The 13,693-nt window shown below is 46.7% G+C and overlaps 1 protein-coding gene across 3 annotated transcripts in view; it reads right to left on the bottom strand.

Moving 5' to 3' along the window:
• The window catches only part of P2RX7 (purinergic receptor P2X 7), a 54,285-nt gene extending 42,992 nt beyond the window's left edge, over nucleotides 1–11,293 (bottom strand). For 2 of the 3 annotated variants that reach the window (XM_066603268.1, XM_066603270.1), the window contains exon 1: nucleotides 6,287–6,590. In XM_066603268.1, coding sequence (XP_066459365.1) covers nucleotides 6,287–6,390 — 104 coding nt within the window. In that variant the 5' untranslated portion in view covers nucleotides 6,391–6,590. Of the gene's footprint in view, nucleotides 1–6,286; nucleotides 6,591–11,139 lie in introns of those variants that run through there. The other variant, XM_066603269.1, reaches the window with a different exon arrangement.
• Between the last annotated feature and the right edge of the window lie 2,400 nt (nucleotides 11,294–13,693).

The following is a 13,693-nucleotide window of genomic DNA, read 5'->3' as shown; positions in this document are numbered from 1 at the left end:
TAGCTGTGAGCAGCTCCAATTCTCTCCTGAGTCCTCCAGACATGAGGGAGACTCCTTTTTCAATGCAGGGCTCGTGTCCACAGAGTGCAGAACTCGGTCCAAGTGGGGGAACAAGGAGATGCCCTGCAAAAGGATGAAAAGTAGCCTCCGCTTTAGCGACAGGTGAGTGGGGCTGTCTAGTGGGTGCAGAGAATGTGGAGTCTCCAACGGTCCGCTCTGCTGATGTGATCAGAGGTTGGGCCTACCCCGCCATAGCTAGGTCCCGGGGCACTCTTTACTTCGAGCAGGATGTGGATTTGAGTGGGGTACCAGGGAGGATTCCCGCTAGGCTCTATGGTCAGGCATCCTCACCTTTGATAAGTGAGCTGATGACTCCCGCGGATGCAGATAGTGCGAGAGCTCTGTGTAGGCAGTACTGCCAAGGCGGCAGAAGTATAGGCCTATAGGCCACGGCTAGGACCAATCCCTGACCACCCCCGGTCACAGTGGAAGGACCATACAGGGGAGATGGAGGAATTACATCCTGCGTAGGGCTAGGCCCGGGTCCCTGCAGCAGGTAATCAGAAGGTATCCGAATAGGATGGTCTGTGTGGGATCTTCAGGAAGTCCGCACAACAAAGTGACGTATGCTCAGGCCTGTAAGCCGTAAACAGGCTCTGCATGCAACCACCCCTGGAGAGGAGACAAGGGGCCAAAATGCAGAAAGACCAGTCAAGTGATGTGCCATGGTCATCTACAGTCTTCCTATGACCTCAATCATTTAGGGTGGGGAACAGATTCTGCTGGATGTCTAGGGCACACTTATGCTCAGCACAGCTGCTAACCACTGTTTTAACATATTTGGGTCTATTTTGTAAAATCATGTAACACCTGGACAACCCGTTTAATATAGACCTACATAATAAATAGTGAAGCTTCTGACATGGCTCCAAAACAGACAGCAGACACTATCACAGGGGTCTTAGTTGCTTATGGTGTATAATTACTCAGTCTTTGCTGTAAAGGAAATCATCTCAGTGAGGGCTGACTTCCTATTGCTGTGCAGGTTAATGTAGCCTTTATTATTTGTTTTAATGTTCTTACAGACACCTATTCACACTGAACTCAGAAGAAAGAAGAAGCAGCATTCACCACAGGAAACAGACTGTCAAATCCCAGCTTCCTAATTCTATTTTTAATGCACTAATCCCTTACACATCAATATGTTGTGCGCGCAAATGGAACTTCATGTGATTAGTCTGTTTGACACATGAACAAATTGTTAGTGTGTGTATAATTGTGTATGCTTGTGAATGACAGAAACTTACAATTGTTGCATGCCAAGTTTAGTTAGTATACTAAAAACTGTGGAAAATTAAAGGCCCATTTGGACAGAACAATTATCGCTCAAAATTTGCTCAAAAGCCATCTTTTGAGCAATAATCTTTGCGTGTAAATGTGCCCATCTTTCACTTTTTTTTGCTAAACGATGGGTATCAGTTAGAAGGACCATAGGCTGTGTTCTCCCCGGGGAGCGCTGATTACAGCTGATTACATTGTCTCAGTTGTCAGCCCCTCTGGCAGAACAAAGGGAATGTATTCAGAGAACAGCAGGAGTTCTGTTCCCTGAATACAGCTCCCAAGGGCTCACATGCTACTAATTGGTTCTAATAAGCATTAGTACCAAGTAGTAGTTTATGCAAAAATGATCCTTTAAATGCCATCTTTTGAGCGTTCATCTTTGTGTCTAAATATACCTTTAGTCTCTTACGGAGCTTTCACACGGGACAGAATAGGTCGCACGACCCACCACAAGCTGCGATAAATTCAGCACCAAAATCTGCAGGCTACTTGCAGATTTTGATGTGGAATTGAAAATAGCCTAAAACCTGTGTACAATTCCACATCAAAATCCGCAGTTAGGCCTGCGAATTTTGCTGTGGAATTCCGCAGCTGTGGACTTGGCTGTTTAGTGAAATGCATATGAGTCCACCTTTCCTTGTATACCTTATAGTGTGCTTCTTCCATTTTGTATGATATAGTCTGTGTTAAAGCTTTGTACTTTTCCTTTAACAAGAATAATAAGGGACCTTGATGATTAGAACATTCCAAGGCTCTAGATTGAATGTCTCGGGTCATTGCACCCCATTCTCCTGTCTCTCTCTAAACAACTTATTTTTTATGATTAAAGTACTTTTGTGTTTGGAGAAGTTATTTATGTAGGATTCTACTGCGTTTGCACTGCTTTTCCTTCAGCAATTTGGATGTTAAATTCCTTATCTTGCATATTCATATGGTTTGTCTCATCGACCAATGGTAATAAATGAATTATAATAGATTTGAATTATTGTAATCAAAGCATGTGCCTCTATAAATGCTGTTGCCTGTCAATCAATAAATGGATTACTTAGATCACGCTAAGGGCTTATTCACACGAGCATACATCGGCTGCCGTTTTCACGGCGGCCCGATATACGCTACCATCTGATGCATTGGTATTCAATGCATCAGATCACACAGGTGTATTCCCATGGTATAAAAGCACCCAGCCGGCAAATATAGTGCAAATATAAAAACTCATACGCTTGTGTGAAGCCAGCCTAAGTGTTGTTGGGGTGAGAGTTAATCTCCTGAGCTCAGATTATCCTCTAAGAATCTGTATAGCAAATATTGATTTTTGCACTAACAGCTGCATCCTGCAGTGTAATTAGCTTGACTGGGACATCGGGCCATTTTCTTCATAAGATTTTTCCAACACGAATTTTAAATCCACATTGCAGAAAAAAAGAAGTCATATGTTACTACTTAATGCGGATCTGCATAGAATCCGCATTGGAGATTCCACATGTGGATTTTTTTTGCCTGTAGACAGGGGCTTAATCAGCATGTAATTCCACGGTAGAAAAGCAAGGCTTAGCTGCGGATTTCTTACAAAGTTTTAGAGAAGGAATCCATACAGAAAAATATGAGGTGAATTACCTCATACCCTTTATTAGGTGAAGAATATACCTGAAGTTAAGGGGTTTCATTTAATGGGTTGCGCCACTGCTTCCCCACTTATCTTAGTGGGACTGCCAGATATCGCTGAGTTCAAGTCCTAAACTATCTCTGACAGTCCCATTGAAATGAATGGAAGACAGGAGGGTTTCATACTTGGCCACCTCTCCATTCATGCAGTTATTGGGATCTGTGGCGTACCAGCAGTCCAACTTCCACCCATCTGAAAGTGTTCCTGGTCCTGTGACTAGGGAATAGTTTTTAATCCTAGCAGAAACTCTTCAAAGGGAATCTGTCAGTTGAACCAAGGTGTCCAAAGTGCAGGCAGCAGGTTAAACAGCAGGAGGAGCTGAGCAAATTGATAGGTAGTTTTGTAGGAAAACAAAAGGTTTAGGCAGCCAACACCCACATACATCTGCTGAAAGCTTGTGCCACAGCCCTGATCCCTGCCAGCGTCCTATGCCTACAAATAGTGAGAGATCCTATATTCACCTCTCCTGAAGCCCCACAGCCATAAGGCTGGGTTCACACTGGGCGGAATTGCCGCAGAATTTTCGTGCAGACTTTCTGCATGGAAATTCCACCTGTAGTCTTAAGCCCGAGACTAAGCAGCAAAATGGACGAGATTTGCAAAAATCTCGTCCACACGCTGCGGATAGTCCGCTGCGGCCAAGCCTTGCTAAAACTTATGTGTTGCGGGGAATTTAAAGCCCCGGCATGTCAATTGTATTGTCGTTTCAACTACTGACTCTCTTCCCTCTATGAGGAAAGATGGCCACAGTGGAATAAGTCGCTTTCAATACCCGCACAAAATGTCTCGGGACTTCAGCTGCGGAAATCTCTTGGAGTTTCTGTGCGGTCCAGCTGCGGAAATTCCGCAAGATTTCTGCGTTATTTCTGCCCCTTGTGAACCCAGCCAAAGGGCTTATTCAGACGACTGTATATCGGCCGGGTTTTCACGCCTGGCAGATATACGGTGTCCCTCACTGCAGGGGGAGGAGGCTGGAGTAGTGCACTGAGCTCCCGCCCCCTCTCCGCCCCTCGGCACTATTTGCAATGGGAGTGGGTGGAGCTAAATTTTGGAACTTAGCTCTGCCCCTGTCTCACCCTCCCATTGCAAATAGTGGTGAGGGGCGGAGAGGGGGTGGGAGCTCAGTACACTGCTCCCAGCTCTTCCAGCCTCCTCCCCCTGTAGAGAGGGACACCGTATAACGGCCGGCGTGAAAACCCGACTGATATACAGTCGTCTGAATAAGCCCTAAGAGTTGCATCAGCCTTTCTCCCTTATGATGCTATAATGACAGGCTGCAGTGTGCCTGTATACGGGACATCACAGGGTGCTACAGCCAATTGTAGACCTCAGCGTTCCAGCGTTAAGACCTGTGATCATCTGCTGCAGCCATTGACATTCGTAAACAGGCAGACTGCAGACAGTCGACATACACCCGGCACAGAGCCACGGTGCTGAAGCTGCAGAGAGTCAGGAGAGGTAGGTATATACGCTGTTATTGTTTCTAGGCATGGGGGGCCGGAATTTAACAAAAATTAACCTGGGTAACCCCTTTAAAGGGATATTCCTATCTTGGCTTTTCATGCCCAAAATGGGAAAACCTGGCTCGCTGTTTCTGACCAGTTGATGGAAGCAGCAGAGTACTTCAGTGTTTCCACAGCTCTTACTGAAGTGAATGGAAGCTACAGAAACAGTGCAGCACAGTGCACTACACTGTTACCATAACTCCCTGAGTTCGTCTGTTTCGTAGGTTCTGGCTGGTAAATAAAGCAGTGGTTTCCCATATCAGAAAAGTCAAAATGGGAATACCCCTTTAAATACAAGCAAATACAGTTTGTACAGAACAGGCCCTCCAGGAACAGTGACAGTATATGCAATATAAAAGCAAGTAAATGTAACAAAAATCCAAATGCATCTACTTCCATTGATATGTAAATGTATATTAATTCAGGTAACATTTATACTCAGGCAGAACGCCTGAAGTCAAGTTACCATAGATTCATAAATCTTGAATTAAAGCATGAACACCATGTTGCACACTACAAATCTCCACAAAACACTGACTTTACTTCCTAGGAGTCCGTATTCAGGAGAGGAATCTCTAGGAGATCTACAGCACAAGAAATCAAAAATACGTCTGTAATATGTCATCTGTTCCTGAATCTGGGCTCCTGGGAAGTAGAGCAGGCCCATAGTGAACTTTAGCTACTGTTAGTTTTGGCCTCTTGCACACACTTTCTTAAAACATGTGTTTTGCCTGGCATTTGCCATAAAAAGGGAAGCCTATAGGAAAAATGCCAGAAAAAAATGCCATACCCAGAACAGAAAGGGAGCTCTCCTCCTGCCTCCCCTGCCCAACAAGTGATTGATGACTGCCATATATCCAGTAGTCAAGAGAGATGGGAGGAGGTGTGGGGATCACATCAAAGGCGAAGCCAAACAATGGAAATAGACCAGAATTGGGGCTGCAGATGTGAATGGGGCAGCAAGGCTTCCTTCAGGTGTAGTAGTTTTTCTTTGTTTCTGTTTTGGGTGATGATCAATCAAAATCCAAAACATGCAATCATTCTTTCGAACAACTCAAATGGCTTCCAAGTGATGGTAGGCCGCTTTCACATCTGCAGCCACATTACCGTCTTATAATACCGGAAGAAAAAGCGCTGCATAAAGTGCTTTTTCTTCCCTCCAAAAGCCGGGCAGCTGAGCGAAAACTAAAGGGACCCCCATTATACTGAATGGGGTCTGTTCTGCACTGTTCGGTTCTGTCCTGAGATGGAGTTGTTTGGCCACGGGGATTCCCTGCTCCCCCAACAGAGCCGGAAAGCGGAATCCTGGGTGCAGGTGTGAAACCACCTGTATTTAGTCATTTTGATTCCACTGCCATAAAGATTGGCTCATTACTGGCTGTATTATATGGAAAAAGACAATCATCATGTCTGTCTTTGTAAAACAATCAGTTCTATCGTATCAGAAGCTATACGTGAGGCAATGTATATTATACATTATGTGTGTTAGAATCTATCCCCTTGCGGCAGATACAGAAGCTAACCCTTTAACGGCACATATCACAGGTCAGATTGGGACAGATTGCCATACAGTGTAGAGATACCACAGCAGTGACAGCTGGAAGAAACTTATGGGAAACAAGCGTAGGATTCGTTCTGCTGCCTCCATGCAGCTTCTCCGGGCCAGAGCTGCTCTCTGCTAGCAGTTCATGGACCCCGAGAGAAGGTAGCACATTATATGACGACCTGCTGGTAGGAAGCGCGGAGATAACACCGATGTCAGCTGTGCACTCACCACATGTACAGGAACACTCCGCCGGAGATCATCCACTTGAGCGTGCCCAGCGGGACACTCCTCACCCGGAGCTCCCTGTCAGTGCTGTACTCACACCAGGACATGGCTGCTCCCAGCTACTCGCACAGCAACTTCCCCGGGACGTCTGAGGAGCCTCACAACACTTCCCGTCACTGACTGCTCCCACGGCACCACTGTCTACTGACCGAAGACACTGCACTAGCACCTCCAGCTGCTGGGTGAGGAGCACAGCACTGTATGCCTCCCTCACAAAGGAAAGCACTGCACGGTGACTGACTGCTCCCACTGCACAGCTGTCTACTGACCGAAGACACTGCACTAGCACCTCCAGCTGCTGGGTGAGGAGCACAGCACTGTATGCCTCCTTCACAGGGGAAAGCACTGCACGGTGACTGACTGCTCCCACTGCACCGCTGTCTACCGACCGAAGACACTGCACTAGCACCTCCAGCTGCTGGGTGAGGAGCACAGCACTGTATGCCTCCCTCACAAAGGAAAGCACTGCACGGTCACTGACTGCTCCCACTGCACAGCTGTCTACTGACTGAAGACACTCCGCTAGCACCTCCAGCTGCTGGGTGAAGAGCACAGCACTGTATGCCTCCTTCACAGGGGAAAGCACTGCACGGTGACTGACTGCTCCCACTGCACCGCTGTCTACTGACTGAAGACACTGCACTAGCACCTCCAGCTGCTGGGTGAGGAGCACAGCACTGTATGCCTCCCTCACAGGGGAAAGCACTGCACGGTCACTGACTGCTCCCACTGCACAGCTGTCTACTGACTGAAGACACTGCACCAGCACCTCCAGCTGCTGGGTGAGGAGCACAGCACTGTAAGCCTCCTTCACAGGGGAAAGCACTGCACGGTGACTGACTGCTCCCACTGCACAGCTGTCTACTGACTGAAGACACTGCACCAGCACCTCCAGCTGCTGGGTGAGGAGCACAGCACTATATGCCTCCCTCACAAGGGAAAGCACTGCACGGTCACTGACTGCTCCCACTGCACCGCTGTCTACTGACTGAAGACACTGCACTAGCACCTCCAGCTGCTGGGTGAGGACCACAGCACTGTATACCTCCCTCACAGGGGGAAAGCACTGCACTGTCACTGACTGCTCCCACTGCACAGCTGTCTACTGACTGAAGACACTCTGCTAGCACCTCCAGCTGCTGGGTGAGGAGCACAGCACTGTATGCCTCCCTCACAAGGGAAAGCACTGAACAGTCACTGGCTGCTTCCACTGCACTGCACTGACCAAGGAGCGCTGCACTAGCACATACAGCTGCTGAATGAGGAGTCTTACAACACTTCTTGTCACTGGCTGCTCCCACTGCACTGCTGACTGAAGACACTGCACTAGCACTAGCACCTCCAGCTGCTGAGTGAGGAGCACTGCATTGCTGCTGAGTGAGGAGCACTGTCTTTGGCTTCTGTTGGGCCACTGGTGCAATTCACACTCTGCTGAATTAGTCCATACTAAAAACTATATAGCACACAGTATACATTTTTTCACATTGCAGTCTATGGGCTCTTTCACATATACTTGAATTTGCAGCAGAATATGTTGCCGCAAAATTCCACACCGGCATCTAAATGCAGATTTCGATGCAGAATTGCTAGCAGAATCAAGCCATTTTTAATTCCGCATTAAAATTGGCATATTACACATGCAGATTTTGGTGTGGATTTTTCCACATGGAAAATACCACTGCAAATTCCAGTACATGTGAAACAGACCTAAAGGGGACAGATGGCACTGTATATAAAGTGACAACTGTCAGATGTATATGTGTATGATGTAGAAACACCCAGAGTGGAGAGTATTGCACTGACTGCTTCAATAGTGAATGCGCAGAACCACTGCCAGCTTGTCGTGGGATACAGCACTTGCTGCTCTACTTCTTTGTACAGACATACACCTGTTCACATACACCAATATTAGCAAATCTGCTTTGCGCCAGTTTCACACATATCACTTTCTTTTTTTCACTTTTTTACTCTTAAAGAGTGTGGCCAGGTGTTAGTTAAAAGGGTTTTCCAGGAAAATACTATTGATTATCTATCGTTAGGTCAATAGCAGATCAGCAGTTCTCCACTGCTCACAGCCCCACCTGTTAGCTGATAAGAGCTGCTGTTCGCTGGCTGGAAAGCTTGTAACTAGAGATGAGCGAGCGTACTCGTTAAGGCAAATTACTCGAGCGGGTATCGCCATTTTCGAGTACATGCCTGCTCGTCCGAAAAGATTTGGGGGCCGGCGAGGGTGAGCAGTGAGTTGCAGGAGGGAGCAGGGGGGAGAGAGAGATCTCCCCCCGCCCCCCACCGGCCCCGAATCTTTTCGGACAAGCAGGCATGTACTCAAAAATGGCGATACTCGCTCGAGTAATTTGCCTTAGTGAGTACGCTCGCTCATCTCAACTTGTAACGCTTTCCATCAGGCAGAGACCCAGCTTAGTATTGCAGCTCTCTCCTATTCATTTCAGTGGTAGAACACTGCAATACCAAACCGGGCCACTGCCAGATAGCAATATGAGTTATCCAGCTGGCTGACAGCAGCTCTTATCAGCTGATCAGTAGAGGTCCCAAATGGAGGACCCCCATCTATCTGCTATTGATGACCTATATCAATGATAGTGAACCTTGTAGAGACTCAGTGCCCAAACGGCAACCAAAAACCCACTTATTCTTCGAAAAGTGCAAACATTTCAGGGGGCAGGGCTTATTAGGACGTATGATTTTTACCTCTATTGTCATGAAAACAACAGGGCCCCTTCAAAATAGACAGGGAGGAACGCCCTGTGTTTTTTTCCTAGCTGGAGCACCATTGATGTGGATTTTGACTGGAAATCAGCCGCATACCCACAGCAGATTACATACTATGCAACGCTCCCCCTCACCTCCTCCGAAGGCTTCCCACTGTCAGCGCCTGCAGTAGCCTCACCTGACCAGCTTACCTGACCAGCAGTGCTTCACCTGACCAGGTCGCTGGGAACCGAGGAGGTGAGAGGGAGTGCCGCATAGTATGAAATCAGCTGCGGATATGCGGTTGATTTCCAGTCAAAATCCGCAGCAGTAATCCCTATTGTGGTGAGCAGTCATCAGTGCGCATGCCAACAAAAAGGGCTCTGTGCATTCTCCCTGGCACGCATGCCATAGGTTCGCCACCAAAGACCTATACTAACGATAGGTCATCTATTGTGTTCATCTGAAAAACTCCTTTATGAAGTCTCTATTGAAATATGAAAAGGTCTACATATGCAGGATTTTGGTTTGTGGCATTTTAGTGACCATCATAGTACATTTAGCTACATCAACAAAAGTGGTCAAAGTAATTTCTATCAGCTTTACATTGTCTCTCAGCTGGCAACAGAGTATTGTTTTATGTAACTCCACCTCAAGCAGGAAAAGAAAGCACAAAAGATGACAGTTCTCAAAAAGTAATCTTGTAGATATGACACCATTTAATGGCTAGCCAAAAGATATGATGTTATAGCGAGCTTTCAAACCTACTTAATCCCCATTTACTCAGGACGAACTGTCTGGCAAACGATGTCCGACACTCGTCCCAGTGAAGTTCGCTTCTGTGCTGTTACACAGGAGTGAGCATCGCTAGCATTGCTGAAAGCGCTGCCAGCATGGAGATGAGGTGGCCAGGGAACGCACTCCCCCCCCCCCCCACCTGCCTCCATTCAATGTAAGCAGGCAGTCATTAAGTTTAAACAGCAGTTGTTCAGTTCTCAACGGCTAGTCATTCAGGTTTCTGTATGCAGAAACTGAACGACTGAACAACTCTCGCTCAGTTGTTCAGTTTCTGCATGCATTTACATGGGAAGACTATTGTTCAAACTCCAGAGGCAGCGCCGGGATTTGAACAACTCCTAACGATAATCGTCCCGTGTAAACGGGCCTTTAGGGTTCTTCCTCAGTCTTAGGCTTCTTTCATACGAGTGCATATTGGCCGGCCGATATACGCTATGTTGGGGGCGAAAAACCTGGTGAATGGGCGCACAAATCAAACGTTTGTGCGCCCGTTCATATGACCTAGTAAGGCTGGCGCAAATGCGCCGACCTCACCAGGCCATCTCCCATAGGAGCCCATGCAGTCGCCCGACGTATTCCGGCCCAAACATAGTTCCAGAACTATGTTTTGGGCTCGGTGTAAAAACGCCCGGTACTATATTGGCCGGCCAGGCGTTTTTACGTCTCGCAAATACGCCCATGTGATCTGATGCATTGAAATCCAATGCATCAGATCACAGCGCATATCAGCCAGCCGTGAAATGGCCGGCTGATATGCGCTCATGTGAAAGAAGCCTTAATCTAATAGATCCAAAGAAGCATATATGTAAATATATATACACTCACATACATATAAAAAGGCACAGACATTAAAACCAATAGAAAATAAACCAAAGTTTACCATTCGAAGGCCTGGTCAACACAAAAATGGGCAACTAAACCCACAGTAACAAAATACCACAATCAAGATAAGAGTGGTGAGATGTAGTTCAGACGTCCTTCAAGTGCTTATGTGCTTAAAGGTGACAGTCCGACAGCAGCAATTCAATAGCCAGAAGATTCCTGCCTCCAGCCTTGACTGTGAAAAAAGAGCTGGAGCGCCACACAAAACACTTACATCTGTGCATTTCAAGGACACTGCTGCCCTAATAACACTGCTGACCTTCTACACACCACTTTGACCTGACAGCAACCAATGGCCAAAGAGAGGGAGAAAAGAGATAAAAGGGGAACAAAGAGGGCATAGGGTGTTGTGTTCCTATGAGAGGCCACACTTTATTCAAGCACCAGGAGCCCCTATACATACTTACCAGCATTTGAAAACCGAATGGTTGAACATTTTTAATTCCTGCCCAGTTCTGCCCATAAAGCATAGGAATAGCTCTTCAGGTCAATTACCATAAACACTGTCTGTTTTGAAGTCGAGTTTGCTGGACAGCCCCACAATGATCGTGACTGCTGGAAACCATGCTATTCAATATATAGCATTTCTTGTGCAACATGTAAATGTTGATTAAAAAAAAGCCCCTAACAGATTATGCAAGAATAGATCGGTTTAGTACTGTCATTTCTTCTAGCAGAGCTAGTATTATATGTAGGGCAAGTATACAAATTAAATGAGTGAAACAATTTAAATAGACAAGACACAACAGGAATAAGTGCACTGCGCTTGGGCTTGCTTGCATGCTAAATGGGGGGATGGAAACAAAGGTGCAGCACCAGAACTATCATCTAATTACTACATTAGGCACATTTAGTGCATAAGGGGGTTATAGATCTCACAGCCCTTTCCAATTGGACATGCTATGAAAGCCTAGCCGTTCCACTGCTTTATGTCTTGATTATTGTGCCTCCCAGCTTATAGCCAAACTCCACCTGCCTGCTCCTCTGAGACAAACTGCTACAACTGTGCGCCGACCTCTGGCTTTCTCTGACTACGCTACGTGCCTACTCCTTTGTATCGCAAACTGATACTTCCCGTTACTGACCTCAGGCTTCCCCTGACTATGCTGTCTGCTCAAGTTGCAACACTGAGACTCCAAATCAGAACCAGATCATGGCAATGATTTAGATAAACTTAGTTGTGATAAATGCTTTGATCATGGCAAAAGTCTTACAATAGAGCTGTGTCACTGAGCTCCCTCATTGTTTTGGGGGTTCTAGCAATGCCCCTGTGCACACTAGAGCCAGGCCAGTCTACATAGCATGTGCTGTATTTTCCATGCTTATAGTCAGCATGCACATACTTGCTTTACTGCTCCTATTGACACTAACAGCACTCTACAATTATACAGAACATACTATTATTATATTATTATGTAGTAAAGTTAAAGTTAGCTTACCTGGCAGTATCTACACATAGCAGAGACATGTCAGAAGATAGCATCCTGAGATTGCAGAATTGGGAACTCTACTGATCACTACAACAAAGGGGTCCAACAACATGGCTCATTGATATATGTTTTGCCAAATTGCAAACCAAAAGGGGCACAATGCTCACAGAGTACCTGGCACCTTTGTTTTAATAATCAGTAGCTAACAATGGTATTTTATATTTACATACCTCACAAGTTTACTTCTTTTGGAGGGACAGTCCTCACTTTTGACCCAAATTCATCTGTCCTTATTTGCCCCTTAAAAAGCCACTTCAGTAAAAAAGAATTTAATTCATTATGTAGCATTATAAGTGAGCTAGTGGGTATTAGTGTATCTTGACGCAACCAGCAAAATGGGTGGACTCAAGATACATGCCCCCCAACCAAGGCCCCGAGCAGGATTGGCTGGCCAGGAGAATGGGTAGGCATCATCATATGCCGTGGCGATAATGTTGGCTGTAGGCTCCACTGAAATCCCCCGCTGGCCATTCTTCCCTTTGCAGCCTCCTGCACTGTTCGTATAATTGGAGGCCATGGAGGAGACACTGCCTGAGCATGGAGGGGTGAAGGCACAGCTGCGGACCCACTGACAGCTGAACCCATGGAAGTGACGCAGCAGGAGCAGCGGAACACAGTGGCGGTGAGCGTCAGCAGCAGAACGAGCAGCAGAGGAGTCACACAGCACTGGAGGGGAGTGTGAGGAGTGGCACCGGCAGAATACCCAGCAGAGGAGTGACTGAGCTGAGCTCCGTAGGGCAGTCACACAGCAGCGGAGGGAAAAATGGGCAGGGAGGGTCTGCTGCGGGCCCCCGCCACAAGCCCCAGTGGAGGAGTCAGTGGACGGAGCTCTGCCGCGCAGTGACACAGCGGCGTAAGGGTGACACTGACGCCGTCTTCTGCTTTGCTGCAGAACGGGGGCAGCACAGCGGTGGGGGCACAAAGCAGCCAGGAGCTTTGATGTAAGCAGGTGGGGATGAGCCAGGGACACAGTACGCTTGCAGCAGCGGTATTATTGAGCCACTCGGGAGCTGGGGCGTTCCTCCTGTCAAACCCCTAGCTTCCGGTGGTGTCAAGGTACACTAATACAGAGCTAGTGTTACCTTGGTTAATTGTTCTTTTCTATTTGAAGCTCCCCATCTCTTTCTCCTAAGATGGTTGTGAGATATCAGTTCTAACCAAATTAGATTTACTTGGGGTTATGTGTTGAGTTTGTATTCAGTTTCTAAGTCTATATAGTTCAATCCGTTTTTATTGAAATTTTCAATAGGATAGGTTATAAAACATACAAAGCTCAAAAAGGTCTCGCAGGTCCTATAAAACATGTATAACAAGAAGGTAAAATAAATAAATAAAAATAAATAATATTTCTAAATAAGTTAAAAAAAAAAAAGAATGGGTAAACTAAGGGGTAGATTGTTGGTTGAGGGAAGTGGGAAAAAAGGGGAGGGGGAAATCCAGGGCCACCCCCGAGAGTGTTTAATATCCAGAT

The sequence above is a fragment of the Eleutherodactylus coqui genome, chromosome 5 (assembly GCF_035609145.1).
Source record: "Eleutherodactylus coqui strain aEleCoq1 chromosome 5, aEleCoq1.hap1, whole genome shotgun sequence".
Classification (NCBI taxonomy): Eukaryota; Metazoa; Chordata; class Amphibia; order Anura; family Eleutherodactylidae; genus Eleutherodactylus; species Eleutherodactylus coqui.
This window is presented reverse-complemented; position numbering and strand designations above follow the sequence as displayed.